This window comes from Oncorhynchus clarkii, chromosome 19, assembly GCF_045791955.1.
Source record: "Oncorhynchus clarkii lewisi isolate Uvic-CL-2024 chromosome 19, UVic_Ocla_1.0, whole genome shotgun sequence".
Lineage (NCBI taxonomy): Eukaryota > Metazoa > Chordata > Actinopteri > Salmoniformes > Salmonidae > Oncorhynchus > Oncorhynchus clarkii.
In genome coordinates this window covers 57,124,592-57,147,757 of record NC_092165.1, presented here as the reverse complement: position 1 = coordinate 57,147,757, position 23,166 = coordinate 57,124,592, and the positions used below count along the sequence as shown (strand labels likewise).

Genomic DNA, 23,166 nt, shown 5'->3' with positions numbered 1-23,166 from the left:
CTGGGCCTGAGTAAAAGGCAGTTTACTTTTGGCACGCTTTTCATCCGTAGGTGACAATAGTCCCCCATACCATAGTGAGGTTAAGATTCGTGAGTTGGTGTTGACAACTTCCCACAATGACATTGCTGGACATATGGGTGTGAGGAAAACCTACAATCACATATTAAGACATTTCTTTTGGCCTCGGTTAAAGAGGGATGTTTCTGAGTTCATCAAAACTTGTCACACCTGTCAATTAACTGGTAAACCTAATCAAACTATTAAGCCGGTACCACTGTTTCTTATTCCTGTACTCAGCCAACCTTTTTGAGTATCTGATTATTGACTGTGTAGGTCCTTTGACCCGTTTTAAAAAGGGTAGTAGTTACCTGTTCACTGTGATGTGTCAGACCACTAGGTTTCCGGCTGCCTATCCTCTCCGGTCTATCACGACTAAGTCTGTGCTAAACGCTTTGACTCTGTTTATCTCACTGTTTGGAATCCCTAAGGTAATTCAGAGTGATCAAGGACCTAATTTGACCTCTAATCTGTTTGGTCAGGTCCTTCAACAGCTCCATATTAAACACAATTTGTCTAGCGCCTATCACGCGCAAAGTCAAGGAGCGCTGGAAAGTTTCCATCAAACACTTTGTTAAGAGCTTATTGTACTGAGATGGATAAGGATTGGGAGGAGGGGTTGCCTTGGTTACTGTTAGCCGCTAGGGAGGTTACACAGGAGAGCACGGGTTTCAGTCCAAATTACCTTGTGTTTGGACATAGGGTGCATTGACTTCTATCTGTTCTCCAGGATGACAGGAAGTCTCCCGAGCCCCCTCAGTCCCTGTTATCTTATGTGTTTGATTTCCGGCGACACCTGTACGCCGCCGGTAAAATGGCTAAAGAGAAGCTACCCTCTTCACAGGAGAGGATGAAGGGCATATTTGATCGGCAAACTGAGCCTCGTCACTTTAGTCCAGGTGAACGGGTTCTTGCTCTGTTGCCAATTGGTGGTTCTCCTTTTCAAGCCAAGTTTCAAGGTTCATATACGTTTGTGCGCCAGTGCACTGAGAAAAACTATCTAGTTGCCACTCCAGAACGAAGAAAAGCACACCAACGGTGCCATGTAAATTTATTGAAACCCAATTATGCACTTTCCTCTGAGACTGAAGATGCTAGGTCCGTGCATGGGGAGGAAGATGTTCCTGGACCCGACAATTGCATACTGCAGGGTAGATTGACAAATTCAGAGACACTGGATGTTTTAGACCGCCTTCTCGCTTATCTCCCTGTTGATGGGTGGGAAGAGATGGTCGGTCTGATTCTGAGATTTCCTGGTTTGTTTTCTGATACACCTACACGTACAAACTTAATAGAACACGATATTGACGTTGGAGATGCTGACCCCATTCGTCAGCGGTTTTATAGAGTTTCTTCAGAGAAACGGCGTTGTCTGGATGCTGAGGTCAGGTCATGCTGAAGAGTGACATAGCAGAGCCTTCTTTCTCCAGTTGGGCTTCTCCTTGTATCTTGGTCAGTAAACCGGATGGGACAAACACATTTTGTAGGGACTACCGTAAGGTAAACAGTGTAAACAGTGTCACTAAACCAGATTAATTTCCTCTTCCTCGGATGGAGGACTGTGTTGATAAAGTCGGAGCAGCTAAGTTTATGCGCAAATTCGACCTGTTAAAGGGCTATTGGCAGGTGCCACTGACGAGTAGGGCACGTGAAATCTCTGCCTATATTATACCCTCTGGTCTGTACTCCTATTCCGTTATGAGTTTTGGCCTGCCACACTACCTGAATACCCCCCCCACTCTGTCTGCCGAATTCATTCGATTTGCTCTTGTTTTCCTTAATAGGTTGTCAGTGGGCGGAGCCGGGAGGGTCGTTAGCGAATTTTTGACCCTGGCCTGTTTCTGTACCTGCCTGCCTGACCATTCTGCCTGCCTACAACTCTGTACCTCCTGGACACTGATCTTCACCTTTTTGCCTGTCCACAACCATTCTCTTGCCTACCCCTTTTGCATTATTAAACATTGTAAGACTCCAACCATCTGCCTCCTGTGTCTGCATCTGAGTCTCACCTTGTGCTTTGATACAACTCTGCATTTCAATAACCCAGCCCAAGGCACCTTCCCTCTCCAATATTAGGTATAGCACAAACACTATTAATTAGATGGATGTTTCTCATAGTTTGTGTCCCAAATGGCTCCCTATATATTGCACCACTATGGTCAAAAGTAGTGCACTACATAGGGAATAGGGTGCCACTTGAAGACTCTTTGGCCTCTTAACAGTGTCTTCCTCCATATCACCAGCTAATTTCCTCTGGTTGCATGCATCATTATTGACACCTGTGATAAAGATGAGCAAAAAAGACTATGAAAATATATAATAAAAAAATACTGAACTGTATGCTCACAACATCTGAAAATTATATAGAGAATCCTTCCAGATCCTTGATATTCTTCGTCTTATGGACTGCCCTATTCAATTAAAACCACAGGGTTGTAATGGGGTTCAAGTCTGGAGATTGGCCATTGCAAAATGTTGATTTTTGTGGTCAATAAACCATTTCTTTGTGGATTTTGCTTGGGGTTATTGTCTTGCTGGAAAAGGTCCACTTGTGACCAAGTTTCAGCCTCCTGGCAGAGGCAACCAGGTTTTCGGCTAAAGTTGAGCCATTTTATTTTTTTACATTCAGCATCACTACATCAAGGGAAAAATTGTATTCTATCTAACAAAGATATCCACATATATTTCAGGATGTTGTGTATCCCTGGGAAAAATCTGAATTAATGTAAACATAACAGTTTTGAAAACATAACTTGTCCAAAAAAAAGTGGTCTCTTGAGGCAAATTACCCTGGGTATTTCTTTGTTGTTGAAAAAAACAGAAGCACATTCAGAAAATAACCTCGTACAAACTGTAGAATATAGTGGTGCATCTTTTGATGTTATGGGGCTGTTTTGCTTCCACTGGTACTGGGGCCAAAGGCATCATGGACTTTATCAAGTAGCAGGACATTTTAGCCAAAAACCTCGTTGCCTTGTCCAGGAGGCTGACACTTGGCCGCAAAGTGGACCTTCCAGCAAGACAATAACAGCAAGCACACTTTCAAATCCACAAAGAAAATGTTCATTGACCACAAAATCCACATTTTGCAATGGCCAGTCTCCGGACTTAAATCCCATTAAAACCCTGTGGTTTGAATTGAAGAGGGCCGTCCATTAGCGCAGTTTAATGATATCAAGGATCTGGAAAAATCTGTATGGAACAATGGTGTAAGGTCCCTCCCAATGTGTTCTCCAATCTGATAAAACATATTAGAAAAAGGCTCAGGGTCGTTATCCTTCCAACGGTAGGGTGCTGGGAACAGGGTTGCCAATTATTTTGACCTCAATCTTTTTGAGGTTTATCAAAAATTATTTGTTAAACAAAATCTCTTTCTCTGAGAAATTGTATTAGTATAAAATATATGTTTAAAAATAATTCTACAATATATTTCAGTATTTCTACATATATTTGTTTATTACTCATCTTTATCAAGGGTGCCAATAATTATGGACACCACTGTCTGTTCAACAAGGTTAATAAACGTAATGGATTATGCGATTACAAAACGCCTCTCGTTTCTCTAAAGTGTAGGCCGCTAATGGTCATTAACACTGACACACAACCCTTTTCCATAACATTTTTAGTGACTGAGTTAAAGTTGTGTTGAACCATTTCTTTGAACATGGAACATTAACCTTTCCATGTTACATTAACCTTTCTACCTGGAGAAATGTAATTCTGACACTTTAATGATTAACCGATGGGACGTGTTGGATCTTACGATTTTCCTTCATCTACAGCCACGTTACTATACAGTATGTCAAGAACATTAAATACCATAGCAACATAGGTGACCCCCCCCACACATTTAACTTAAACCCCTTAAAACGTATGTATAGTCAATTCCTGATGAGTGCCGATCAGATTGCACGTCACAATTTAAATATATAATTTTGAATATTGCACAGTTTACCCACCTTTCCTGACTCCCTCCTCCTTACAGAGACGTATCCAGGTCACGGCACCAATGTAACCAACTGTAATTTGAAGCAGTTATATTTATCAGGAGTGGATGGTCGTCCAAAAATACAGTACATCCATCCATTACTCACACTGCACGATGAGCTCCATGATGAGACCTATCTGGGTCACGGCACCAACGTAAACCAACCGTGGTTCAAACCAATTGCATTTCACAGAAGTGTACTGTAAAAACACTGTACATCCAGAATACTCACACTGCACAGTGAGCTCCACCAGTGCTTCCCGGGGTTTGACGTTGAAGCCGTTGTACTGGCTGGTGGCGCAGCGGTAGGTTCCCGTCATCTCGCGGGACACATTCACGATGCGCAGTGCGCCGTCGTAGCTCTCTGTCTGAAGGCCGCCGTCGGGCATGGGCACCTCTTTGTCGGCCCTCGACCAGAGGATGATGGGCTTAGGCTTCCCGGAGACCAAGCACTGGAGTTCCACCGTGTCACCCTCCTGGACCACCAAGGGGGATTTGTCCCGCGGCACCGTTAATTCCGGGGGGACTGGTAGAGAAAGGGAGAGAGAAACTTTACATTACTTTCAGGGATGTTACTTTATCATGTGATATGTAACGTGATGTTACTTTATCATGTGATATGTAACGTGATGTTACTTTATCATGTGATGTGTAACGTGATGTTACTTTATCATGTGATGTGTAACGTGATGTTACTTTACGTAACTTTACTTCATGGCAGTGGTTATCAAACTCTGATACAGGAGAGCTAGGTTTTATTTCAACCCAGCGTTAACACCTGATTCAACTAATCAATTAATCACCTAGACCTTGATTATCTGAATCTGGTGGGCAAGAACCAAAGCCTGCACACCCTGTAGTTCTCCAACCAAGATCAGGGTGTTGATAGACAGAATGAGTAGGAGTCTCCACTTTCTTCATCACAACCACCCTGTGGGAGGATGGGAGCGCTGTGCAATCTGACCATCCAACCCTCAGAACCACCTCCTCGCCCGTCCGTCCCCCCCCCACCTCAAACAGTGCTTTGACTGTGACATCCTTGTTTGAATGTATCGTCTGGTGCTACACAAAATGAAAAAGCTATGAATAGAAAATAGCTACAAATATGTAGTAGAGTGAGCGAACACGGAGCAGAGAGGCGAAGAGACAGGTCTCCTGGGCATTGCCAGGTCATTCATTTGGTGCATTTGGAGGGGTAGCTATCCCCCCTGAGCTTTCACCTCCTCTCAACCACAGCGGTTCTCTGCCAAAGGCATATACCATCATCCCAACCCGGTCCAATCATTCTGGACGGGCTTTACTTTGCTCTTAGCCCAAATGGATTTTAGTAATGCATGTTGGAGGTTGCTACTCTGCTCCATTGGATATAATATACTGGCCGTGACAATAAAGGCAAAACACAGGGACTAAAAATGGGAATGTGATTAACCACTCAAGACGGCTAGATAAGAAGGAAGGAGAGAGGGAGAGGGAAGAAGAGAGAGAGGGAAGGAGAGGAGGAGAGGGGGGAGGAGAGCGAGGGAAGGAGAGAGCGAGGGAAGAAGCAAGAGAGAGGGAAGAAAAAAGAGAGGGAAGGAGAGGAGAGAGAGGGAAGAAGAGAGGAGAGGGGGAGGAGAGAGAGAGAGGGAAGGAGAGAGAGAGGGAGGAGAGAGAGAGGGAAGGAGAGGAAAAGGGAAGGAGAGAGAGAGAGAGAGAGAGAGAGAGAGAGAGTGAGAGAGAGAGAGAGAGAGAGAGAGAGAGAGAGAGAGAGAGAGAGGAGAGAAAGAGGGAAGGAGAGAGGAGGGAGTGAAGAAGAGCGGGAGGGAAGGAGAGAGAGAGGGAAGGAGAGGGAGCGAGAGGAGGGAAGGAGAGGGAGCGAGAGGAGGGAAGGAGAGAGTGAAGGAGAGGGAGAGGGAAGGAGAGAGAGGAGAGAGAGGAAGGGAAGGAGAGAGGGAGTGAGGGAAGGAGAGTGGAGGGAGAGAGTGAAGGAGAGGGAAGGAGAGCGGGAGGGAAGGAGAGAGAGAGGGAAGGAGAGAGAGAGGGAGAGGAGGGAAGGAGAGAGGAGGGAGAGAGTGAAGGAGAGGGAGAGGGAAGGAGAGAGAGGAGAGAGAGGAAGGGAGGGAGAGAGGGAAGGAAGGAGAGGGAGGGAGAGGGAAGGAGAGAGAGGGAAGGAGAAAGAGGAGAGAGAGGAAGGGAAGGAGAGAGAGAGGGAAGGAGAGAGAGAGGGAAGGAGAGGGAGAAAGAGGAGGGAAGGAGAGAGGAGGGAGAGAGTGAAGGAGAGGGAGAGAAGAAAGGAATAAACGAACACACACCAGCTGAGACCTTTGCCAGGGAGGGAAGTGTGTGTGTGTGTGTGTGTGTGTGTGTGTGTGTGTGTGTGTGTGTGTGTGTGTGTGTGTGTGTGTGTGTGTGTGTGTGTGTGTGTGCATGTATGTATGCATTTCCAGGTTGACTCACATTAGCATGTTCTACAAAGGCTCCCCACTGCAAATAGACTCAACTACAGTATTTCTGGGTTTGAATTGTTTATGCGTTGTAGCTACTCACCATGATCCTAATGGCCAGCACCTTCATGTTTATAAGTTCTCCCTTCCATTTCATTGTCAATTTACCAATCCTCCCTCCCACACGAGGATAATCATGCCAATGGAGCCCGTCATCAAACATTTGATGTTCCGTTCCAGCTTTACAAACGTATTATCAGAAAAAAACACACCTAAATATCTTTCGTATCAGTTCGGACGCCAACAAACCAAAGGCAACATACAGAGGAAGGAGCTAATTAGGAGAAAATAACACAGGTGACCCTCGACTAGCAGGCTGTAAATAATCATTAGGTTTGGAAGTAGGAACGCGCCACAAACATTAGCCGCACATCCACATCAATTAGTGACTGATTTAGGCCTGGTTGAATGGACCGATCCCAATAACAATCTGGCCCGAAAACATTCCCATTAGAATGCAGACTTCACTGGAAACTCCATCCTTCTGCTGTACCATCCTTCCTATCAAAGTACACATACTGTACTGTAGTTATGTACTGAATATGAAGAGGGGTAGGGGAGTCCATCATCTCATCCTTCATAACCACTGAAAGATCTTGATGACTTTCCATATCCCTGTAACCTATGACCTTTAAACTATGACTTCCTGTAAATGTAATGACTTCCTGTACCTACTTTATGCTACTTAGACTTGTGACAAAGCCAGCCTAGCTCTGTGTAGTTAAAGAGGTTATTTCAGTCCACTGTGCCACACAGCTATTACAAAGACTAGAAGGACAACAGTAGAGTAGAGACCATTGCTCACCTGTGGTCGAAGAGATATTGACGTCGATGCTGATCTCGGGGATGCCGCCGTTCTTCAGCACTGCCACACAGGTGTAGGTGCCGAAGTCGGTGAACTTGAGGTCGATGATGTCCAGGTTGGTGGTGCCTGGCTGGACTTCCGGGTCAGTGTGGGTGATGACCATGCGCTCTGAGCTGCGCAGCGGCCGTCCGTTCTTCAGCCAGCTGAACAGAAGCTCCTCTGGGGGCGTGGCCTCCACCTGGCATGAAATCTTAACCTCACGGCCAATCTGGATGTTGTCGTCGTTGTGGTACGGGTCGGGCGTGATCCAGAACCGCCCCTTCTTTAGCCCTGCAGAGAGAGAGAGAGAGAGAGAGAGAGAGCGAGAGAGAGGGAGAGAGGGAGAGAGGGAGAGAGGGGGGGAGAGAGAGAGGGGAAGAGAGAGGAGAGAAAGGGGGAGAGAGAGAGGGGAAGAGAGAGGAGAGAAAAGGAGAGAGAGAGAGGGGAAGAGAGAGAGAGGGGAAGAGAGAGAGAGGGGAAGAGAGAGAGAGGGGAAGAGAGAGGAGAGAAAAGGAGGGAGAGAGAGAGAGGGGAGAGAGAGGGAGAGGAGAAAGAGAGGGAGAGAGGGAGAGAGAGAGAAGGGGGGAGAGAGAGGGGAAGAGAGAGAGAGGGGAAGAGAGAGAGAGGGGAAGAGAGAGGAGAGAAAAGGAGAGAGAGAGAGGGAGAGAGAGAGAGAGGGGAGAGAGAGGGAGAGGAAAAAGAGAGGGAGAGAGGGAGAGAGAGAGAGAAGGGGGGAGAGAGAGGGGAAGAGAGAGAGAGGGGAAGAGAGAGAGAGGGGAAGAGAGAGGAGAGAAAATGAGAGAGAGAGAGGGAGAGAGAGAGAGAGAGAGGGGAGAGAGAGGGAGAGGAGAAAGAGAGGGAGAGAAGGAGAGAGAGAGAAGGGGGGAGAGAGAGGGGAAGAGAGAGAGAGAGAGGGGGAGAGAGAGGGGGAAGAGAGAGGAGAGAAAAGGAGAGGGAGAGAGAGAGAGAGAGAGAGAGAGAGAGAGAGAGAGAGAGAAGGGGGAGAGAGAGGGAGAGAGAGAAGGGGGGAGAGAGAGAGGGGAAGAGAGAGAGAGAGAGGGGGGAGAGAGAGCGGGAGGGAGAGAGAAGGGGGGAGAGAGAAGGGGGGAGAGAGAGGGGGAAGAGAGAGGAGAGAAAAGGAGAGGGAGAGAGAGAGAGAAGGGGGAGAGAGAGAGGGAGAGAGAGAGAGAGAGAGAGAGAGAGAGAGAGAGAGAAGGGGGAGAGAGAGAGGGAGAGAGAGAGAGAAGGGGGAGAGAGAGAGGGGAAGAGAGAGGAGAGAGAGGACAGAAAGGGAAAGAGAGGGAGGGAGAGAGACAGGGGGAGAGAAAGAGAGAGAGATGGGAGAGAAAGAGAGAGAGGGGAGAGAAAGAGAGAGAGGGGAGAGAGAGAGAGAGAGGGGGGGGGGATAAAAAGAGAGAGAGATCGTCACGATCAGTGCTAATGCTAATAATTGGGGCCCAGAGTTTGTTTGTTTTATCCCCTTTAATATAATATATTATACAACAATGACTTACACTCTGCCTTTTATCTTAGTCACTGAAGGAAAAGGTGTCTTTGCCTGTAATATAACATACTGTATAATATAACATATAATATATAACCAAGGGACCTTCCTGTATTGATATAGAAAACAATATGGCTGCCACCTGGGGGCACAAAAACATCCAGTTTCAAATAAAGATGGCTGAATGAATGAATGCTTATTCATTGCACACCTAAGCTAGCTAGGCATAATATTAGTGTCAGAAGTTGGATCCAAAGACAAGTCTCCCTTTAGTGACCCCCCCCCCCCCAAAAAAAGAGTGGGTGTAAGTAATTGTCTACTATAAATAGGTCCCAGAGTTTTTCCTGGTTAGGTGACATGCTCAAAACAAACCAAGGACAAAGTTATTATCGACAGCTAATAATAGCAGGAGCAACAAAAAAAACGAAAGAAGCCGCAGTCCCAGAAACTCCAAGACAGGTTACATTTCAGTTGGGCCTGAATGAACAAAGACTTGAGGTTCATTTTAACTGTCTCTCATTTTTCCGACAGCGGTACATGTTTCACGACAAGCGGCTCATTACACTTTTTTTTTTTACCACAGTGTTTTCCATAAACATATATTCTCCATTTACATCAGAGTTGAAATGCATCTTTGCAGGACAATAAAAGCATAAAGTTGCAAAAGTATTTTCAATATACCAGTTAATAGTAAATGTAAATAAAAAAAAACTGAAATAGTAATGTAAAAAAAAAAACTGATATAGTAATGTAAATGTAAAAAACTGATATAGTAATGTAAATGTACAAAACTGAAATAGTAATGTAAATGTAAAAAACTGATATAGTAATGTAAATGCAAAAAACTGATATAGTAATGTAAATGTAAAAAACTGATATAGTAATGTAAATGTAAAAAACTGAAATAGTAATGTAAATGTAAAAAACTGATAGTAATGTAAATGTAAAAAACTGATAGTAATGTAAATGTAAAAAACTGATATAGTAATGTAAATGTACAAAACTGAAATAGTAATGTAAATGTAAAAAACTGATATAGTAATGCAAATGTAAAAAACTGATAGTAATGTAAATGTAAAAAACTGATATAGTAATGTAAATGTAAAAAACGGATATAGTAATGTAAATGTAAAAAACTGAAATAGTAATGTAAATGCAAAAAACTTATATAGTAATGTAAATGTAAAAAAAAAAATAGTAATATAAATGTAAAAAACTGATATAGTAATGTAAATGTAAAAAACTGATATGGTAATGTGAATGTAAAAAACTGATATAGTAATGTAAATGTAAAAAACTGAAATAGTAATGTAAATGTAAAAAACTGATATAGTAATGTAAATGTAAAAAACTGATATGGTAATGTGAATGTAAAAAACTGATATAGTAATGTAAATGTAAAAAACTGAAATAGTAATGTAAATGTAAAAAACTGATATAGTAATGTAAATGTAAAAAACTGAAATAGTAATGCAAATGTAAAAAACTGATATAGTAATGTAAATGTAAAAAACTGATAGTAATGTAAATGTAAAAAACTGATATAGTAATGTAAATGTAAAAAAACTGATATGGTAATGTAAATGTAAAAAAACTGATATAGTAATGTAAATGCAAAAAACTGAAATAGTAATGTAAATGTAAAAAACTGATATAGTAATGTAAATGTAAAAAACTGATATAGTAATGTAAATGTAAAAAGCTGATATAGTAATGTAAATAAAACAACTGATATAGTAATGTAATTTAAAAACAACTGATATAGTAATGTAAATAAAACAACTGATATAGTAATGTAATTTAAAAACAACTGATATAGTAACGTAAATAAATATCAGATTTAGCCGGGGCCTCTCGTTCCCCTTTACACTTACTACCTGTTTGGCATCCAATACTATGAATCAGCGGTCAAATAGTTATACCTTCAGTTTGAATTCAAATGTTTTGAGCATGCACCTTAAAAGGCAACAGCCATAATTGCAGTGAAATGTCAACCCCACCCACGTCCAACAGAAAAATATCTGTTTCCACACTATGAAAACAATGCCTATGACATAAAACATAAAACATGAACCACAACAGAAATCTCTCCAGTCTCTTGGCATCACAAAGAGTTGCTAACTACCCAGCACCTAAAAATAGCCCAGGCGAGTGCGTGAGTGAAGCATGGTATTGTTGTCACTATTAATCAAGATGAAAAGTAAATCCCTCCAAGACACGGACTTCAAGCCAACCGCAGCACCATGGGATCAAGCTAGTGAATGATGAATGTGAAGTCACTCACTCATACAGTATGGTTACTGTAGTACTGAGTAACTACAGATGGGGTCATGATGTGAATCAGCCTGCTGCATTCGATGGTATTTACATTGGTAAGAAATGTAATCCACCTCGTGCTCCGGTAGTTACGTAAGCCGTTTTACTTACATGTAAGAAAAAAAATTAAGGATATTTCACACTAAATTAAATTAGTCACATGTTTCGTAAACAACAGGTGTATACTAACAGTGAAAGGCTTTCTTATGGGCCCTTCCCAACAATGCAGAGAGAGAAAAAAATGAAACATTTAAATAATCGAAAAAATAATAATCACCAGGAATAAATACACAATAAGTAACAATAACTCAGCCTGGTCTCATAGACTGGACGTAACATAGTACACGTAAATCGGGGACACACAAATTAGTATGATAAGTTATGTTCGGTATGGTTACATAAGACAGAAGAAGGTTACTTAAGGCAAAAATTAACGGAGGGTAGTTGGTCGGCTTATAACGTGAACGTCTAGCAACCCAAAGGTTGCGTGTTCGAATCTCATCACGGACAATTTAAGCATTTTATCTTATTAGCAACTTTGCAAATAGTTACTACATTTGAGCTACTTTGCAACTACTACTAGAATGTTAGCTAACCCTTTCCCTAACCCTTTCCCTAACCTTAACCCTTTAACCTAAATCCTGACCTTAACCCTTAGCCTTAACCCTAATCCTAACCCCTAGCCTAGCTAGAGTTAGTTTATTGTCAGGATAAACAGCTCTGTTGAGATTACCAAATTCAAATTAAATTAAACCTAGGACTTGCCGTAACTTGACTCTCTGCCTCACAAGTTACTTTCCTAGACTGTCTGTGTGAAGATTACCGTCTAACCTCGTTTCATGCCATCTCATAAGTAGTCATATAAAAGCTCTTTTGATAATGGCTGTATTCATGCGAGGGCATCAGATTCCCAATCTCACCTCAGAGGCTTTATGTGCTCATGCAAGGAGACTCCAGCCATTCAGGCTCAATTACGCTATTGATTAAGTTGCAAATTCTCCGATGAAAGGTGAGTCAAGCTGACCCACTGCATGCATGCAGTGATCCGCCTGAGACACTGCTACGTTTTTACTGGGGGGGGGGGGGGCAGAGAGGGTATTATTTATACAGCTTCCCCCTAATGCTGTCACTTCGCTGCTCAGTTACATTTGCTGCCCTGCATGTAAATCAACATGTTAATCAGATCTTCATCAAATTTGTTCCTAAATCATTTATTTGGCTCGCATCCTATTTCCTTTAATGACTTGTAAATGAGGGCTGTGGGTGAGAGTGGAGCTATAGCTGGCCCAGGACCCTAGAGTGAAGACGGGGCCCAGTGGACACTGATGGGCTGACGGGGCCAGCTGCAGAAGTTCTCTAGGGGAGAGAGAAAAGGAAAGGAAGAGAGAGCAGAGCAGAGGACGGGAGAGGAAGAGGGCGGAGGGGAGAGGGCGGAGGGGAGAGGAAGAGGGCGGAGGGGAGAGGAAGAGGGCAGAGGGGAGAGGGCGGAGGGGAGTTTAAGAGGGCGGACGGGAGAGGAAGAGGGATAAAGGGAGAGGATGAGGGAGGAGGGGAGAGGAAGAAGGAGGAGGCGAGGAGAAGAGAGGAGTGAAGAAGAGGGAGGAGGGGAAGGAGGGGAGAGAGGAAGAAAGGAAAGAAGAGGGTGAGGTGATGGGAAGGAGGAGAGGAGAGAGAAGATGGGAGGAGAAGGCAGAGAAGAGAGCGGAACAGAGCAGGGGAAAGGCGAGGACGGGAGGGGAGAAAAGGGGAGGAGAGGAAGAGCAGAGAAGGGATGGGTGGCGGGGAGAGCAGAGCAGAGGAAAAGGGATGGGAGGAGGGGAGATCAGAGGAGAATGGATGGGTGGAGGGGAGATCAGAGCAGAGGAAAAGGGATGGGAGGAGGGGAGATCAGAGGAGAATGGATGGGTGGAGGGGAGATCAGAGCAGAGGAAAAGGGATGGGAGGAGGGGAGATCAGAGGAGAAGGGATGGGTGGAGGGGAGATCAGAGCAGAGGAAAGGGGATGGGAGGAGGGGAGATCAGAGGAGAAGGGATGGGTGGAGGGGAGATCAGAGCAGAGGAAAGGGGATGGGAGGAGGGGAGATCAGAGGAGAAGGGATGGGTGGAGGGGAGATCAGAGCAGAGGAAAGGGGATGGGAGGAGGGGAGATCAGAGCAGAGGAAAGGGGATGGGAGGAGGGGAGATCAGAGGAGAATGGATGGGTGGAGGGGAGAGCAGAGGAGAGGAAAAGGGATGGGAGGAGGGGAGATCAGAGAAGAATGGATGGGTGGAGGGGAGAGCAGAGGAGAGGAAAAGGGATGGGAGGAGGGGAGATCAGAGGAGAGAGCATCAGAAACAGCGTGTCTATCTCTCCAAATGGTAATCACGGTCCCACAGTGCTTTCCTTCCTGCCACTGAAGCGCCTGCAGTGTACTCTGTGCTCATCAGGTATGAGTATAGGAGAGATGGAATGGCAGGGTTACACAATTCATTCAGTGGGAGAGATAATGTGTGTGACACAGGGATTGGCAGGCACGGCTTTAAAAAAGGGAATTCACAACATACACTACCGTTCAAAAGTTTGGGGTCACTTTGAGATGTCCTTGTTTTTGAAAGAAAAGCTACTTTTTTTGTCCATTAAAATAACATCAAATTGATCCGAAATACAGTGTAGACATTGCTAATGAACAGTCCTGTGTTCCAATGGCACGTTGTGTTAGCTAATCCAAGTTTATCATTTTAAAGGGCTAATTGATCAATAGAAAACCCTTTTGTAATTATGTTTGTAATTATGTTAGTACAGCTGAAAACTGTTGTTCTGATTAAAGAAGCAATAATACTGGCCTTCTTTAGACTAGTTCAGTATCTGGAGCACCAGCATTGTGGGTTCGATTGCAGGCTCAAAATGGCCAAAAAAGAACTTTCTTCTGAAACTTGTCAGCCTATTCTTGTTCTGAGAAATGAAGGATATTCCATTTGAGAAATAGCCAAGAAACTGAAGATCTCATACAATGCTGTGTACTAGTACTCCCTTTACAGAACAGCGCAAACTGGCACTAACCAGAATAGAAAGAGGAGTGGGAGGCCCCGGTACACAACTGAGGGAGAGGACAAGTACATTAAGAGTGTCTAGTTTGAGAAACAGACGCCTCACAAGTCCTCAACTGGCAGCTTCATTAAATAGTATCCGCAAAACACCAGTCTCAAAGTCAACAGTGAAGAGGCGACTCCGGGATGCTGTCCTTCTAGGCAGAGTTCCTCTGTCCAGTGTCTGTGTTCTTTTGCCCATCTTAATCTCTTCTTTATTATTATTAAATATATATGTATATATATTTTTTACATATTTTTTTGTTTGTTCTTGATACAACCCAATAGGTCGTTATCGATAAAACATCACAATAAGGTGCAGTGCGTTCGATTTTCCTGCTGGGGGGCGAGAAGGTTCCTTCTCGAAATGCAACAATAAGATATAATAAAATAGAAGAATATGAATATAAAGTAAATGGCTCAGTAGAATAGAATAAACATTTTAGCATCAGTATAATAGAGGAAGGTACAATTTACAGAATTATTATTTACACGTGTATAAACGGGGGGCAGTGTATAAACTGGACAGCAATGTGAATGTTACATCACGATTGCTGCTGACAGACATGAATAGGCTACATTGATTGATGGACCAAATCAAATTGGCTAGCTAGCTAATAACAGATCAGGTCAAGATGGCTAGTTAAAAAGCTAATAAAAGATCATGTCAATATGGCTAGTTAACAAGCCAACTTCCAGGGGATAAACTAGATGGCTAGTTAGCAAGCTAACTTCCAGGGGATAAACTAGATGGCTAGTTAACAAGCTAACTTCCAGGGGATAAACTAGATGGCTAGTTAACAAGCTAACTTCCAGGGGATAAACTAGATGGCTAGTTCACAAGCTAATAACAGATCATGTCAATATGGCTAGTTAACAAGCTAATAACAGATCATGTCAATATGGCTAGTTAACAAGCTAACTTCCAGGGGATAAACTAGATGGCTAGTTAACAAGCTAACTTCCAGGGGATAAACTAGATGGCTAGTTAACAAGCTAACTTCCAGGGGATAAACTAGATGGCTAGTTAACAAGCTAACTTCCAGGGGATAAACTAGATGGCTAGTTAGCAAGCTAACTTCCAGGGTATAAACTAGATGGCTAGTTAACAAGCTAACTTCCAGGGTATAAACTAGATGGCTAGTTAGCAAGCTAACTTCCAGGGGATAAACTAGATGGCTAGTTAACAAGCTAACTTCCAGGGGATAAACTAGATGGCTAGTTAACAAGCTAACTTCCAGGGGATAAACTAGATGGCTAGTTAACAAGCTAACTTCCAGGGGATAAACTAGATGGTTAGTTAGCAAGCTAATAACAGATCATGTCAATATGGCTAGTTAACAAGCTAACTTTCAAGGGATGAACTAGATGGCTACATTATCTTGTCATCTATAGTGGTGATGACGGTAGTCCAACAAACAACTTTACCAGGACGTGCCGTTGTCAGGCTTTGTCCAAAAGCCTAATCACTGAGGAAGCAAGCTAAATGACATATGTTGTTAGTTTAGCTAGCTAACTAGCTACATGCCATATGGATAGGCTACCCTCACGGACTGTATCTGAAATGACATGATCAGTTGATGTTTACTAATCATGAAAAGCATGCAGTTACTTCCCGTATAACTCTGATGATAGAGCTAAACGTGGAATAATCTGAAATGTGTAGGTGTGACTCTGCTCTTTAAGAGGTGATGGTATTAAAACCAAATAGTTATAACATTCATTTAACAATCCCTGAAAAAACAGCACGCAGTTGTCAATGGTTTAAGTGGAGCTGGGGGGGGGGGGGGGGGGTCTTCGTGCCCCCCAGCAGCCATATCGAACGGTCTGCACCATATTGTGACATTTTATAGATAACAACCTATTTGCCAGGAAATGCCCCATTGTGGCGTTTTATTGATACCCCTCCCCCCCACACCTCCAGTAGATCCCAGAGAGAGTGAGAGAAATACAGTACAGAAACACTATTGACTTGAACCCCGCAAACATATGACATAACCAGAGAGCACTTTGACTGATCCTCCACCTGCTTTTAAATGAGGACAGTTTCTTCGATAGCAACCCACTCAGCAATAACACCTGACTGACAGCCAGAGAAGACCATTGACGGGCGCCCTTTTCTGCTGAGGCAAACCCCAGCGCTGCCGCCAACCCAGGACTCACATCATAATAAGGAAGCTATGCCGTATAACTGGACTGTTTGCCCCCCCCCCCAAAAAGAAACAAAATATATCTCAACTGCCTATTCTGTTTGCCTCATGGAGAAACAGACCAAGTGGAGATGATGTGTAAATAAATAAAACGTGGGTTTCATGGCAGTGTGCATGGTCAGCAAGCCCAGCTCACCTCCAGTCTGGCTCTGCTTGCCTGCCTGCCCCCTCAACTGCTAAATAAGTTATAAACCACAGAGTCAGGTAAATTTCCTCCTGCACCGTCGTCTGCTGAACGCCTTTAATAGCACCAAAGTACTGAACGGCCCCCTCTCTCTCAAGATATATGATGCGTTTTGCAGTCCGGTTGTATTACGCTAGCTAAAGTTATTGATGATGTTGTCAGATCAACGTGTCATCATGGCTGAGGGATTACCTGACAGTTTACTCCAAACAGGATGCTGGATTTACAACATCCACCCTCCACTCTCGGAAACACTCAACAGTTTGTCTCTTTTTCACAGTGCAGGCATCTTTCAGTGACTGCCTCGTTTGTCTTTTTTCAGAGTATCAGTACTTTCGTCTCCTCAGTCCTATTCACCAATACCAAGGAAACCAAAATGGCACACCTGAATCGCATTCTGTAACTATTATTTTTAAACAACATCAGTAACTCTCCCACAATACAATCGTCCAATGTTTGTCTTTCCTGGTGTTTTCCCAGCGCACAATGACAGGTCACTACTGAAATGACCATTGAGGCCCAAACGTAAGTGGGCCCAGAGTAAAGTGGCAGGCAGGAGGACAGTGAGATTACTTGAAGTGCAATCCCCCTCTGCAGCTGTAATATTGCCTATTCAGTTGGGCCTATCCTCCATCCTCCCCCCCCCCCCACCAACCCCCCCACTCAAATGAGATTCAGCCATCTGTGCGTGGCAGCGGGGCAGTGTGGCAGAGCTTGTAAACGTCTCTCCATGTCACTGGAGGCTGGATATCTTATCTGGGAGAAGCAGTTTGAATGAACCACCCCTCTTCCATCAGAGCAGCTGCACAGAGCGTATCAAGGCTATTGTCTGAGCAGTTCTCTGTTATTTTTGTCATCCTTGAAAGCCGTGTAAAAAGAACTCTGATAAAGGATCAGGGAGACAGCTGTCTTCTATTCAACCATTATAACAAGAGTCTACAAAAATCGCAGAAAAACACGGCTGTGGTGACATTGTAATCTTCTTGGTTGGTGAATAACAACAACATGAGTTATGTCTGTCTGTCTTATGTTGACATATCATGGGGTTACACTGGCACACCAGTTGTGTGATGTAATGATCATGCAGTACGTTGAGCACTAATACAAAGTGTATCATATTTTAACAGTTACTAGACATCCCACTACAGTATTCAACATTGCTTGAGGTTTTTACAGACTAAGAGTCGCAATCTTGCCACAAAGAACCAAAACAATACTTAGAATGGAATGGATGGATGGGTTTTTCTTTGTAGGGAACCAAAAAATGCTGAGTGTGTGGTGTCAGTATTGCCTTTCCCTTTGTGTATTCTACCACCCTGGTCTCTAGCTGAGTAAAGCCTGACCTGGGTCTTCTACCACCCTGGTCTCTAGCTGAGTAAAGCCTGACCTGGTTCTTCTACCACCCTGGTCTCTAGCTGAGTAAAGCCTGACCTGGGTCTTCTACCACCCTGGAGTGAGCTGAGTAAAGCCTGACCTGGGTCTTCTACCACCCTGGCGTGAGCTGAGTAAAGCCTGACCTGGGTCTTCTACCACCCTGGCGTGAGCTGAGTAAAGCCTGGCCTGGGTCTTCTACCACCCTGGCGTGAGCTGAGTAATGCCTGACCTGGGTCTTCTACCCACCTTGGAGTGAGCTGAGTAAAGCCTGACCTGGGTCTTCTACCACCCTGGCGTGAGCTGAGTAAAGCCTGACCTGGGTCTTCTACCACCCTGGCGTGAGCTGAGTAAAGCCTGACCTGGGTATTCTACCACCCTGGCGTGAGCTGAGTAAAGCCTGACCTGGGTATTCTACCACCCTGGTGTGAGCTGCCTCTAGTCCTTCTCTCAACAGACTGATCTCCTGCCTTGGTAAAACATCTGACTCCCCTTAACTAACCACCGCTCCTTTCTCTCTCTCTCTCTCACTCACACACACACACACACACACACACACACACACACACACACACACACACACACACACACACACACACACACACACACACACACACACACACACACACACACACACACACACACACACACACACACACACACACACACACACACACACACACACACACACACACACACACACACACACACACACTCTTCCTTCCCAATGCAAATGTGGAGCTTTCAGTTATCCGACTTAGTGTGCTGTCAGAGCCCAAGACTGACTCCACTGACTCCACAGACATTAATGGATCCCCTCTCAAAACCTGCAGCTTATATCCGTCCCGAGGTGCCAGCAGATTTCTGCACACAGACGATCCGCTTTGGAGAGGGCGTGACTGTGAAATAAGATGCTACAGCTGCAGCAGCAGTGGCCCCGGCAAGTTACAGGTTCATCTGAGCCTCACATGGAATGAAAATGACTTTTTTGGGGGGTCAGTTACCCACAATTCTGTTAGCTGGCTGTCTAGAAACGTTTCTTGATGACTGACATTTGTGACAGAAAGATGATTAAAGGCGCATGAAGCCAAATTAACTTCAGATCGTACTAATGACCGTACAAACATATTAACGTAAACCATTAACGTAGCGAGCCATGATAGATCACATATGGTCCAGCCCCGTTAGAATAGGACTCACAGCTTCTTCCTAGATGGAGTCTGAGTGGGTGCTTGTCCGAGGCAAGAGAAAGGGGTGGGTGGGTTTATAAACTAGATTGTTTGCTCTTCTCTGTCGAAGACAGAGTCTTCTAGTCCATTTGAGGAGGTAAAGTAGCATCACAAACATCCAAGAGTATATGACAGGAGCCTGGGTAAAAAAACATAATTACATAGGAATCAATAAAAGAGGCGTGCTGGTAGACATGTTGTCTTTTCCTTTTTCCCCGCAAAAAAAGATCACTACAGGGAACACTACAGGGAACACTACAGGGAACACTACAGGGAACACTACAGGGAGCACTAGTGGGAACACTACTGGGAACACTACAGGGAGCACTACTGGGAACACTACAGGGAGCACTAGTGGGAACACTACAGGGAACACTAGTGGGAACACTAGAAGGGAGCACTAGTGGGAACACTAGTGGGAACACTACTGAGAACACTAGTGGGAACACTAGTGGGAGCACTACTGAGAACACTAGTGGGAGCACTACTGGGAGCACTACTGAGAACACTAGTGGGAGCACTACTGAGAACACTAGTGGGAGCACTACTGAGAACACTAGTGGGAACACTAGTGGGAGCACTACTGAGAACACTAGTGGGAGCACTACTGAGAACACTAGTGGGAGCACTACTGAGAACACTAGTGGGAACACTAGTGGGAGCACTACTGAGAACACTAGTGGGAGCACTACAGGGAGCACTACAGGGAGCACTAGTGGGAGCACTACTGAGAACACTAGTGGGAGCACTACAGGGAGCACTAGTGGGAGCACTACTGGGAGCACTACTGGGAGCACCAAACAGTAAGCCTGTGTTTCTTTTCTTTCATTTTCCTCATTGTCCCCCGAGGGTCGAGGGTCGTTATATCCCTGTACCAGATAGTCCTTCACTGATTACACACACAGCCCAGCGGCAAGGCTATTAGTGGGGAATCAAACACACACTGGTGATATTTGGTCTGAATACACCAGTTTACAAGCATTCTTCACACATTCAATTCAACAATAAACATCTGATATGACCTTTTAGAATGGATACTACCTTGGGTAATTTATTAGGCCTGAATTCTAACTTGAGATATGTGTGAATGTAACTTCAGTGTTTGTGCTAATCTTCCATTGACCTCAATGTGTGAATGATGTGAAAGTTTGGCCCTTGGATCATCGTAGCTAGGCTTTTCCTTAGACTACCTAAGGAATATTTTGGGAGCTTATCCGGTATAAATGGCAATAATTGAGGGCTTATCTGAGATCAACCTATTACCCTACACCTCCAAGGCTTTACCTCGGACCACAATGGTGGTAGACTTCTTAGCCGGGTTGCCCACGTTGTTGCTGGCCACACAGCTGTAAACGCCTGCTTCTTCTATGGAGATGGCGGGCAACGTGAGGGTCCCTCCGTTAAGGACGCTCTTCTTGGGCAGCTCGTCTGCGCTGTGCACCCAGGTAAGTGTGGGTGTGGGATCACCCCCGGAGGTCACACACACCAGGGTCACGGTCTGCCCGGGGTTCACCACGATGGGGTCCTCCACCAGCAGCTTAATGGTGGGGGATGCTGAAAACACAAGATTAAAATTGAATGCATTATATTTGTATTTATTAGGGATCCTCATTAGCTGTTGCCAAGGCAGCAGCTACTCTTCCCGGGGTCCAAACACATTAAGGCACTTACATTACATATAAAACAAAAGATAAACAGGGTAATCAGGGTAATCAGGGTCAGGGTAACAGTATTACACCACTACATATCTACAATACAAAATGTACAATACCACCATAAAACAATATTATAATGTACGTGTGTGTAGAGTGTGTGTGCTAGTGCTTATGCGTGTGTCTGTACCTGTATGTGTGTCTCTTCATGGTCCTTCCATAAGGTGTATTTGTACCAGTTTCGTTTTCTAAATCAGATTTTTTAACATTTTTTATGTCTGTGTCAATGTTAATAAGTTATCTTGGGAAAAAAACGTAATTAAAATCACCCGCCAGCAACTCAATTAGGTTCTTTAGATGACAGGTATGAAAAGTGAAACTAGAATTAGTGGCGGAAGCAGGGAAATAGCTCCACCCTCTCTCTCTCTTTGCGTGTTTCGGCCAAATGTCCCCTCCATTTTGAAATTCAAATGCGCACAACTGTGAAATCTGTACAAATAATCAGCATGTTTCAGCCAAGTCTATGGGCCAAATGTCCCCTCCACTTCGAAATTCAAATGCGCACAACTGTGAAATCTGTACAAATAATCAGGGACGATAAATCAGCGGAACAATTGTTCCTCGTTATTTGTCACATCCCACATTACAATACCATTTACTGTATGTTACGTACCTCTGTCCCTGGGAAATGTGTCAATAGTCAACAAACAAGTCAATAGGTACTGTAACTGCTGAACACTGAGTAGTATTTACCTCTTAGTGATGCTCTGAAATGGTACCTTTGTCACAACGTCCAATCTGATAGAAAGTCAATCATGATTTTTCTGTTTCCTGAAAACCAATATCCTAGTTGACATTTGGTTCTATAGTGTAGCTATATAGTTGGTATTAGGGTGTGAGCTCATAACCCAGCTAACACATAATGTTCTTAGAACCATATGTTTTTTAGAGCTTGGTGTGAGCATGGTTGTCTAATGGTTATTTTGCATCTAAACCTTCCCACAGGGGTCTGGGAATGGTTTCTTAACGTATAACGTATCATACAGGTTTCCTCATGTTCACAGAATGTTCAGAGAACCTTAAGAAACATTGTTCTTTTGTGGGAATTTCAGTACTTCAGCATAACGTTTCCTAAAAAGTAATGTTCTCAGAACATTCAGAGAACTTTCTTCATTTGCAATTTAAAAAAAACTTTAGTAACATTCAGAGAATGTTCTAAGAATGTTCCTTCCATTCTCAGCGTCAACAAAACTCTCTATTCTACATCCTGTTAAGTGTGTTCAGGTGTGTTCACTTGATTTAATGAGTGCTCGTTTCCTTTAAAATGGGGTCTGTTTGAATAGACTACAATGAACAGCTTTGTATGAGTAAAAAAAAGGATTGCTAGCTCCATCCTTGTGGCGCAGTGGACTAATTCCACGGATATAGAACAGAAGATCATAAGTTTAAAACTCACTGATGCTGTGTCACAATAAAATGCCTCAGAAATATATTTCCACGTGTCCCATCTATGCTTGGAGTTCAAACGAGTTAAACTAAGCTAGCAGTCTTATTGAAACATTGAGTGAACATTTTTAAGGAAGTTATTCAAAAACCTCCAAAAAGCCTTTACATTTCATTTAAAACATTCACAACATTTAGAGAATGTTCTCAGAATTTCCGTTCTCAGAATGTAAATAAAATCTCCTAGGAAAACTTTCAGTGAACCATAGTAAAACGTTCTCGGAACCTTTTCTGTTACGTTGTCAGAATGTTTAAAAAACATTCAGTTTTACCGGTCAGGAAACATATGGCCCTAGGGGTGCCAAGCTTGTAGCGTCATACCCAAGATGACTCAAGGCTGTAATCACTGTCAAATATGCTTCAACAAAGTACTGAGTAAAGGGTATGAATAGTTATGTAAATGTAATAATTTGAAAAAATTTCTCAAAACTTGTTTTTGCTTTGTTATGGGGTATTGTGTGTAGATTGATGAGGGGAGAAAAAATGATTTCATAAATTTTAGAATGAATCTGTAACGTAACGAAATGTGGACAAAGTCAAGGGGTCTGAATACTTTCCGAATGCACTGTATAACCCCTGAACATGAATGGAGGTGTCCCCTAGGGGAACTTGGAGAGCAATCAGCAGTTAAAGTGGAGACATCTGGCCAACAGAGAGGACAACTGCTACTACGCAACCAAATCTAAATCTCAGCTAAATCTTCCCACCTCAGGAGAAGGTAAGGAAGGATGGGGCCTAATCTAGTGGCCCCAAACCTCTT

General features: G+C 43.8%; 1 protein-coding gene across 1 annotated transcript in view; it reads right to left on the bottom strand.

Moving 5' to 3' along the window:
* The window catches only part of LOC139374364 (MAM domain-containing glycosylphosphatidylinositol anchor protein 2-like), a 180,618-nt gene that overhangs the window by 73,512 nt on the left and 83,940 nt on the right, over window positions 1-23,166 (bottom strand). Inside the window, exons 6-8 of the mRNA XM_071115401.1 lie at window positions 20,536-20,805; window positions 7,334-7,663; window positions 4,278-4,571 (exon numbers count right to left, since the gene is read on the bottom strand). Coding sequence (XP_070971502.1) covers window positions 4,278-4,571; window positions 7,334-7,663; window positions 20,536-20,805 — 894 coding nt within the window. The remainder of the gene's footprint in view (window positions 1-4,277; window positions 4,572-7,333; window positions 7,664-20,535; window positions 20,806-23,166) is intronic.